The 9737-nt window shown below is 45.2% G+C and overlaps 1 protein-coding gene across 9 annotated transcripts in view; it reads left to right on the top strand.

Annotated features, from left to right (window-relative positions):
* Positions 1-9096, top strand: part of CTNND1 (catenin delta 1) — a 45103-nt gene extending 36007 nt beyond the window's left edge. For 7 of the 9 annotated variants that reach the window (XM_040259406.1, XM_040259405.1, XM_040259409.1 and 4 more), the window contains 7 exons: positions 763-955; positions 1302-1416; positions 1931-2018; positions 4569-4631; positions 5398-5501; positions 5930-6016; positions 6278-9096. In XM_040259406.1, the coding sequence (XP_040115340.1) occupies positions 763-955; positions 1302-1416; positions 1931-2018; positions 4569-4631; positions 5398-5501; positions 5930-6016; positions 6278-6289 (662 nt within the window). In that variant the 3' untranslated portion in view covers positions 6290-9096. The remainder of the gene's footprint in view (positions 1-762; positions 956-1301; positions 1417-1930; positions 2019-4568; positions 4632-5397; positions 5502-5929; positions 6017-6277) is intronic. The other 2 variants (XM_040259410.1, XM_040259411.1) reach the window with 1 other exon arrangement.
* Positions 9097-9737: the final 641 nt, after the last annotated feature.

Genomic DNA, 9737 nt, shown 5'->3' on the forward strand with positions numbered 1-9737 from the left:
AGCCGCGGCCCCGGCGCCCGCTGCCGCCCCTGTACCCAGCAGGCACTGAGCTGATTGGTAAGGAGCTGGCTCTTAGCTACGGCCCCAGCACCCGCTACCACCCCTTTACTCAGCAGGCACTGAATTTAGAAACAGCTGAGGAAAAACCCTGGTCCTGCATAGTTTGTGACTCTGGGGCATTAGAGTTATATTCTAATAGTTCTTGGAAAGAGAAGAGGTGATGACTTCAAAAGTTGAAAAATCATATTGTATTTGTTGAGCATGTACTTTGTTACTAGGGACTGTTAAGCATATCTGTATGTTCTCATTTAAATGTCACCGTTTTACAAACATACTTTTTCTTCTTATTTTTTTTTTTAATAGAACAAGAAAACTGAGGGTCGGGACGTTAAGTAATTTCTCCAGAGTTAATAAAGCAGAGCCCAGTTTTTTTTTTCTTTTTCAAATTCACAGTGACTGTTGTATTAAACTACTGTAGTATTCAGTATGCCATTTTCACTAACAGATCTGGCTGGGCTGCGTAGCATATTTGACGTAAAGCATCCAGATTGTTGTAACGTGGCTGACGGGGAGAACAAGCAGACCAATAGGAAGGGCAGTGCATTCGTGGCTCTTCCCGGCCCTTTGCCTTCTGAAGTGATAGTCCTCCAGGAGCATGAAGCGGGTTCTCACGGGTGGTCCCTGTACTAGATATGATCAGGGCGGTGAGCGCTGGGCTCCTCCGCTCGCCCTGTGTACATGCCTCCCGTCTTACCGCTGTAGGTAAACATGCCATTCCTAACTTGGTCAAGAATCTGCCAGGAGGGCAGCAGAGCTCTTCCCAGAATTTCTCTGAGGACACCGTGGTCTCTATTCTGAACACCATCAATGAAGTTATCGCTGAGAACTTGGAGGCTGCCAAAAAGCTCCGGGAGACCCAGGGTATTGAGAAGCTGGTTTTGATCAACAAATCAGGGTGAGAGTAACACTGAGTCGCAGCTGGGGCACGCGAGCGCGGGAGAGGGCCCTGGGGAGGGGCTCTACCCTGTTGATTTTGCAGGTGGTTTTCCCTTTTTTACATGTAAAGAATGAAGGAGATACTGCTCTCTTTTCTGTCTTAATGTTGATCCATAAATGGATAAGACTCTTCCATCAGACATTTTTTTGTTAGTGTTTGAGTTAAAATACTGGACTTGGTGAATACCTGGTCTTGCCTATTTGGGGACTTATATTCTTATGTTACATTGTATTAGAGAGGACAGGTTCTCAGCTTCTTTCCTGGTGTTACATCCACATTCCATCCGGTTTTATTTCCCTAAAAGGAACCGCTCAGAAAAAGAAGTTCGAGCAGCCGCGCTTGTATTACAGACGATCTGGGGATATAAGGAACTGCGGAAGCCCCTGGAAAAAGAAGGGTGGAAGAAGTCAGACTTTCAGGTAGAGTGACTCTTGGGACTGAGGCCTTCACCTTTCTTCCCCTTGGTTTCAGGTGATGCTTCTTTCTTTCCTGCTTCTGTTTCACTGTCACACTGAGTCTCCTTTTGACCCACATCTCTGTGTGTACAGAAATCATTTATGGTGCCTGAAATAGTCCTGGTCTTGCGCTGTGTCGTGGCGCAGTGTGAGTGCTGGTGGCAGTGTTGGCCGGTGGCCCTTTCGCCTCTTCTCCAAATCTGTCCCAGCCCTTTGAAGGAGTTTGCTGTTTTCTGAGACTGTGTTTTCTTTTGATAGTGTGAGTGTTTGGTACCTTTGTAACTGGTTCAGAAATGCAAATCAAAGCCATCACATCCTACTCTGTTTCACTATATAGGTGTTGTTTAACCCTTGTGAGTCACCTTTTGGTAAGAATTGTATTTGGAAATAAGGCCCTAAAAGCCTGAGCCCAGGAAGGGAGTAGGGCATGGGTGAATTCGGTACTTACTCTGTGACTGCATTTCCCGTTTGCCTCTAGGTGAATCTGAACAACGCTTCTCGGAGCCAGAGCAGCCACGCCTATGACGACAGCACGCTCCCCCTCATTGACCGGAGCCAGAGATCAGGTACAGAGTCGCGCACCTCTGTTTCTGCTCCACCTCTGCTGTTCGCTAGTGGACCTGCTATCTAAATAAGATATGCGTTTATTTCTGAACAAGCTTGTCTTTTGGTGGAGGAGAGGTATACTTCACCTCAGGATTATAGCACAGAACTTTAGAAAATAAGAGTACATCAGAAGACAAGACAGGCAATTAGCCTGGGTGTGGCGCCCGACTCTGCCTGTGGACTTCAAATGGCGGGATAGTGAGCCCTGCTCTGCTTCCTCTGCTTGTTATAAATTTAAGATGTGCAACATAATGATTTGACATATGTATATAGAGAGTCCCTGATTTAACGATGGTTTGAGCTATGATTTTTCGACTCTGGTGGTGCAGAAGTGATGTGCGTTGAGTAGAAACCACACCTGAGGTTGAGTTCTGACCTTCTGCTGGCTGGTGAGACAGCGTGGCCCACACCCATTCCAGAACCCTGTCGGCCGTGCAAGGGCGCGCTGCCGACAGGCCAAGAACGGCTCTGCGCCCAGCCAGCTGTTCTGCCTTTCGCTCTAAGTGCAGTTTTCAGTGTGTTACATTGTGTTACATTATGAAATGCCCGCACTTCATTGTTGGGTAGACTCTGTGTCAGATGGTCTGCCCACCTGTAGGCTGATACAAGGGTTGTGAACACGTGTAGGCCAGGCTAAGCTATGACCTTCTGTTTGATGGGTTAGGTGTGTCAAATGCATTTTCAGCTTAACAACAGGTTTATCAGGATGTAACCCTATCATCAGTCTAAGGGAGATCTGAATATTGCAAAAGGATTTTTCTTCCCTTTTAAATTTTCATATAGTACCAAGTAATATATGTTTACTGTTGAAAAATTAGAAAATACAGCCAAACCAGGAAAGGGACAACAACAAAAACTACTTATTTCTGTTGTCCAGAGATAACTCTGTTATTGTGGATTCTATCTTTTAAATACTGCTGTGTGAGCAAACACATTTTCTTCAGAACACAAATGATATATTTTGTTTTGTGAAGTGATTGTCACGTGTGTCTTTTATAACCCTTATTGTCTTAATGACTCTGGGGTTTTGCCTGAAATGTGGTCTGAGGATCATCAAATCTGTTGACATTTGTGCTGATGATACAGAAGCGTGGATGGTGCTCGCTTTATTGCTGGGGGCTGAGCACAAACCAGGGCAGTGACCCGAGCCCACACCAGCTGTTGTAGTCTTTGTGGCCATTTACTTGCTGTTACAAGAAGAGCCAGTTTGGGGAGGGTGGGGGAAAAAAAGCCAGTCTCACTTAAGAATGTACTTGATGGAGCTGTAGCAGTTACTAATTTTATTGGTTCTATTCCTGAGGACTTCTTAATATTCTGGGTTGATGATGTAGGGAGTACTCAGGTGGCACCCGCAGCACACCAAAGCTTAATGGTTATCTTGAGGGGAAGCACTTATGCTGTTTGTTTGAGTTACTAGGTGAACTAAGCCACCTTTTTTTTTTGGAAACACCATTTTTACTTAAAAATGACAGACATTTTCTTAAATGAATGCAGAAAGCTTGTCAGTTTGGGAAAAAGTAACTGACAAGTACTTGCTGCCTGAATTTTCAAGTGAAAATTTTAATTTTGGAAGACTTGTATCTGCCACTGTGAGCCTGGTAAAATCCCAATATTTAATGTACTTTTTGATGGAATCATTGATTTTAGTGAGTGTGATTTTTTTTTTGATACGTCATATCATGAAATGTGTTAACTTTAGAAGATCTGCGTGACTCTGTGAACCAGTATGTTTTCCAGGTGACCAATGCATGATTTTCAAAACCATACAGGGTTAATTGATCCATTCAAAATGCAAAACAGACCAATGGGTTTTAATTTAACAGAAGATGAAGAGAGCATTGGTTTGGATTCAGATTCCACATTGTGCTGGCCTTAAAGAAGACTCTACTTGCTGAGTATTAGTATACTATCAAAGAATAGTCACTGTCATCTGAAAAAACTGTTAAAATTCTCCTCCCTTTTCCAACTTCTTATCTGTGTGAGGCTGGATTTTCTTCATACAGTTCATCCAAAATAACATCCCAACAGATTGAATTACAGAGGCAAATATGGGAATCTAGCTACCTTCTCTTAAGCCAACTCCAAAGATGTGCAAAAATGTAAAACAGTGCTTTTTTTAAAAATTAAAAGTATGATTTATGTTAACATGGAATAAGTTTATTGTTATTTTTAAATGAAATGAATATTTAAAATTTCTTAGTGCCATAACTGTTAATACAAGTAACCTGCACCAATGAATGCTCTCTGGATCCTCGTAATTTCTAAGAGTATAAAGGGGCTTTGAGACCAAATAATTTGAAGCCCGCTGGCTTACAGTGAATGGTTTCTTATATTAGAGTCTGTAGGAGAGGGATCTCTTTTTATCTAGAGCTTGGCACTTGTGGGTGGCGCTCAGTAAAAACTTGATGAGAGGGAGCGGGAAGGAAAGACAGACTGAGAGCGATTTTTATGATGAGTGTAAAGTTTGAAGAATTGTGTTTTGACCTGGATAACTTTCTGACTCCCTGTAGATAAGAAACCTGATCGGGAAGAAATTCAGATGAGCAGTATGGGATCAAATACGAAATCGTTAGGTAGGTGATTAATTTGTGCCTAAGCATATGGAGGAGCAGGTTACTGGGACGAGGAGGACTGTCCAGCGTGTACCTCTCTCCAGCAGCCTCACTGTTTGCCGTCCTCAAGAGCGCTGGCTGCACATTTCACTGGAGGGCTTCGAAGAGATTTAGTAAAACCTGATCTGTCTGCCTTTCGCCACATAAAATGTTCAGAGGTTAAAAAGAAACTACCCTGTGCCCCTGCCATTACCACAGAGTCTCATTTGTGTCCCTGAACTGCGCTCACTGCCCTTCACAGCCTGCGGCCACGTTCGTGCTGCCCCGCTCGCCGTGTGGCAGCCCACCTGGTCTGCTTGCTAGCCTGCTTCACTCCACACTCTTTTTATTCTGCTCTTGTGGTATCTCCTGTTGGAATGCCCTTGCCAACTGCTCTCTAAATTGTCTTCGTCCCCAAAGGCTTGGCTGAAGCCCTGTCTACTTCATTAGGTCTTGCCTTGCTATTGCAGCTCACCACACCTCTGTCTTCTCCTAACTCCAGTGCTCTGCATAGGCAGATCTCTTCAGTTTAGCCTTACTGTTACATGTGGCATGCATTGCTCTCCCAGTGAGATGTAAGGTTTTCATGTCCGGGCCTGCCAGACCGTAATGCCCTTCTGGAGCGCTTGCTGCAGTCCAGTGTCCAGCAGCGGCGCTTGACTCACATTTGTCTGCTTCGTACGCAGTTCACACTGGAGGGGATACCATGCCTCTGTGTACAGTTTTCCTTTTCTTTTTTGTAAACTAGATAACAACTATTCCACACTGAATGAAAGAGGGGACCACAACAGAACACTGGATCGATCCGGAGATCTAGGCGAAATGGAGCCACTGAAGGGCGCGCCCCTGATGGTAAATCCTCTCTATGTCCTGCTGTCCCTCTAAGGCCAGTTCTGTTTTAAAGCCTGCATGTTCTGTGAATTAGGAAAAAAGGGTATAGTGAAAGGTGGCATCCTTTTCTTGAGGTTTTTGGTGTTTTTTTTAGGGAAAAAGTAGGACTTTTGGTTCATGTTGAGATTTCTTGTGCCGTGAATTCTGTGATGGTCGAGATGGGAGAAGCAGGTTGTGAATGTGTTGCATGTATGACTCACGGCAGCTGATCTGTCCTCGCAGTACTCGCTTTCTGTTCCTGCCTTTTCTGGAATATCTTGCCGTTCCCTCACTACTGTTGCCTCGTTCTGTTTGAGCTTACAGATGTGGGGGTTTTCCTTGGGTCTGGCACTCATTCGTGAGGCTCCTGTTTGCTTACTCTCCTACTAACACATCGCATGTGTTCACAGCAGGACGAGGGGCAGGAATCTATGGAGGAAGAGTTGGATGTGTTGTTTTTGGATGATGAGGGGGACCCCATGTCTTACCCCCCCATGGTATGTCCTCTAGCCGCCCCCAGGATGGTCCTCAAGGAATGCGGCCTCTGTGTGCCAGCAGTTTGCCAATCATGCTGATCCGACCGCTCTCGGCCACATGGGGTTTAGGGGCGCTGCTTCTGTGATTGTCGCCTCTTAAGAGGCCACCGGTGATCTGATTTTCCATTTATGCCACTTCTTCCCTCCAGATTTGTTCTGCTGTCTTTTGGTTCTCCTTATTCCCAACCATACTAACATGTCTTTCTCTTTTTTCCCCTACAGCAGAAGATATAGCACCACTCTCTCTGCTACACCCGGGCTTATAATATATGTACTTTTATTTTTTGGTGGTGAAATGGACAGATGATTTTCCCTTTCTTCGCTGGACTGTTGTGCCAACTGCCAGGCTGCCTCCTGCCTTGATGGCCCTAAGTGGCTGCCTTCTTTCCATCAACTCCCTAACTGCTTCCAGTGAAGCTTAATTGTCCCTCTTCCCCCCTCCAGACCCCTCCAGTCACTCCCAAGAAGCCTGACTCAGTTATAGACATATCTTGAGAAACTGCTGCAGATTAGCTCTTTTTGCCAGCTCTCCCTGGAACTCTTGGCCTTGGTGGAGGGAGGGAGGGAGTGGGAACCTTCACTGGAAACCTTGGAAAGAACCGGAAGTTACATGCTATACATGCTGTGTCCAGCAGTCTGATAAACTGATGATTCTTAATCAAGATTTTTCTTTTCCTGGTGGGGAAGGGACTTTTTTTTTTTTTTTTTTTTTTGAGAATGGAAAGTGTGAGCTCTTTTATTCCTAACGACTATTTTTGAAGCAAAGAAGGCCGGCAGTGTTGGCATATCCCACTTGGCAAGGGCCCTTGAGTAAGTGAAGGTTTCCTAGAGTGGGGAGTGAGAGACCTTGCCCTGATTCTCTGCGGGGCAGGACCACCCAAGGACCTGCACCCCCCCATCTCTTCCCCAAGCCTCCTGCCAACCCCGGCTGCCGCGGCTGCCCCCACTGAGGTTGTCCCGAACCCTCCTCCCCCAGTTCGTGGTAATGTCTGCTGACTGGCCTGGCCGTTTGCAAGAGGCTGTAGAAAGAGGAGATCGTGTCAAGGAAGACTTTTTTTGGGTGCAAAGGAGCAGAAAGATGTCTTCGGGGAGGAGAAGCGCCTCTGGGAGGAGCTCGTAGGAATGTACATGAACCGTTTAGTCCGAAACTGGCAGGAAGCTTCCCAGCTGGCTCCCCCTGCCTTGCTTTCTCCTGTCCTCACCCCTGCAGCCCCATCCTGCCTCCGCCTCCCCCCTGGACTGGCTGGCTGGCTAAAGGACTTGGTGTACATACTCCTGCCCCCTCTACCCTGAAAAGGTGGGGTTCGCGCCTGGCTCCGCCTCGTCTTTGTGCCTTTGGCCTGGGGTGCATCTCCTCCTTCCCTTCCATGTGCCTTTCTTTGCCTCTGCAGTCTCATTTCTCATGATTTTGCAAATTATTGTTGCTTTCTGACCTACTGTTGGCCCCAAATAGCAGAAAGAAGAGAAGGGACCTAGAGACCCTCCGTCTCTCCACTGGGAATTGGAACAGCCTCTAACTTTAGCCATAGAAGGTTTTTGCTCAACTGTGTATGTTGGGGTTTTGCAAAAGTCCTGTTCTGATGAGCCTCCAGATGAGGTTGGTTGTCCAGGATCACCGTCATCTCTGAAGGGCTGACAGGGAGGCGTGTGCATCCCCGCCTCCCGTCCTGCTCCACCCTGCCCCTTCCCTCCTCCTGTTAGCGTATATTTGCAGGTTGGGCTAGAAGAATCAGCTGCTACGCGGTTGATTCTTTTTTTTTTTTTTAAACCCTGTCCCTTATTTACTTTTTACTCCTCCCCTCAATCTAAAAGCGCTGTTCAAATGCAACTGGAAATCTTTATTCTCCTCCCTCCCCCTCCCCTAATATATTGAGGCTTTGGGGTAGGAGAAAAGTGCACAACCCACCACCCCCCTTCCCCTTCCCCTATGCATTAAAGTTCCTTATTTACCCCTTTGCCTCCTCACATTACTTCCCACTCCTTTTCTGGCAAAAAGGAGCCTCTTCCTCTCCGTGATTAAGCGTACTCCACAGGGGAGACCGCCCCGTCCAGCCCTGGCTCCGCTCTTGGTTTCTCTTGTCGTCTTCGGCTCTTTTCCTGGTGCTCTTTTTGTCGGTGGGGTGTGGGTAATAGAACAGCCATAGGCTTTTGGGGACCTTTAACTGTTTTTTCCTTTTCATTTATAAAAACACTAAACATTCAATTTCAGAGAACCAAAAATCCCACCTTCCCACCGAACACTAAGGGGCGTGTCTTCTGCGCCAGACCTTTTCTGTTTTTCTTTCTCTCTTGTTAATGCTTTTAAAAACAAATGAGTTTTTTATATAAATAAAGTTTTTAAAGTGTGTATGTGGGGGGTCTGTGTCATTTCTTCACTTTAAGCTTGTATCTCTTCTCTCCTTTTCATCTTGATTACTTCATTATATATCAGTGTCCTTTTTCTCTCCAGAGCACCCAGAAGGGGATTGTACCAGGATGGACTTATTTTGAGCCCAATCCCAGCTCTTAACAAGGAACATTCTTTTAATTATATATGAAACACTTTTCCTCTGAAGATTCTTAAATGTAGAGCATGGGAAGCTTATTGCTTAACTTACAGATAGGAAACAAGTATAAAGAATAAATTTCTTAGTCACTGGGATTCTTTTGCGACATCTGTCAAAACTAACGTTGAATAAAGCTCTGCAATACATGACCCTCTTGAACATACTTATGAGTAGAAGATTAGAAACTACCAACTCCAGCTGTCATCCCAATAAGTATGGAAATGTAGAATTAAAAGGCTCCCTGGGCCATGAGGTTGCTTCTCAGGCTGTTTGCCATCCTTTAGTAAGACGGTAAGGGGCAGGCCCATCGCTTCCTCCGTGTCCTACCAAGTAGCATGGGTGGGTAGCAAATACTCAGATTACCAGGGGTTGTCTACACTGTAGAGGCCAAGGATTAAGACCTCTGGAAAGGGGCCTTGTTACCTTGTTAAGACGAGAACTGATATAAAATGCTTCTTGTAGGCCCAGTCTTTAGATTAAAGATGTATAGCTATTTCTGGTGATGCTCACGTCTCAGTTTTGTTGAACTAGGTCTCAGGTATGAAAACTTTCTTGGACTAGTAAGACCAGGACATCTTAGCATTGTAGTTGATACCTTTTAAAACTTGATTTGTGTCCAGCAGTTGTAGTTTTAGAAAGGTGAAGCACAGAGCTGGAAGACTCTTGAGAGTTTGCTTTATAGAGAGATTTGGTAGCCCTGTTTGAGTGTCTTTTTTAAATGTAGAAAATGCTGGCTATTGGTGAATAGCCTTCATTTCTGTTATATTATCCGCTGGCATTGAGCTAGACAGAAACGTTACTCTCCCTGGATTGGTCCATTTGTTTTATCTCATGCAATAAATATTTCCTCAGCATCTTCCAGGTATTGGGCATTGCTGTGTACATCAAGTTTAGATGAGAGAATGAAGCGGATGGGCCCTTTCTCATATCATAGCAATCCATGAGAATCTGTGCTCTTTTTAAAAAAACATTCCTCCGCCCGTAACTAAAACGTGCTAAAAAGAAGGATCCATCGAGTCCCTATATCTTGTTTCTTGGTACTGATTTAGTAACGCTTTTGAAGCCTCTTGTCTCTCAACACCAGCTTTAGGAATCCTGTGTATTTTGTCAAGATTTGCCAACTTATTCCATGATCT

This window comes from Oryx dammah, unplaced genomic scaffold (assembly GCF_014754425.2).
Source record: "Oryx dammah isolate SB20612 unplaced genomic scaffold, SCBI_Odam_1.1 HiC_scaffold_17, whole genome shotgun sequence".
In the NCBI taxonomy this organism is placed as follows: domain Eukaryota; kingdom Metazoa; phylum Chordata; class Mammalia; order Artiodactyla; family Bovidae; genus Oryx; species Oryx dammah.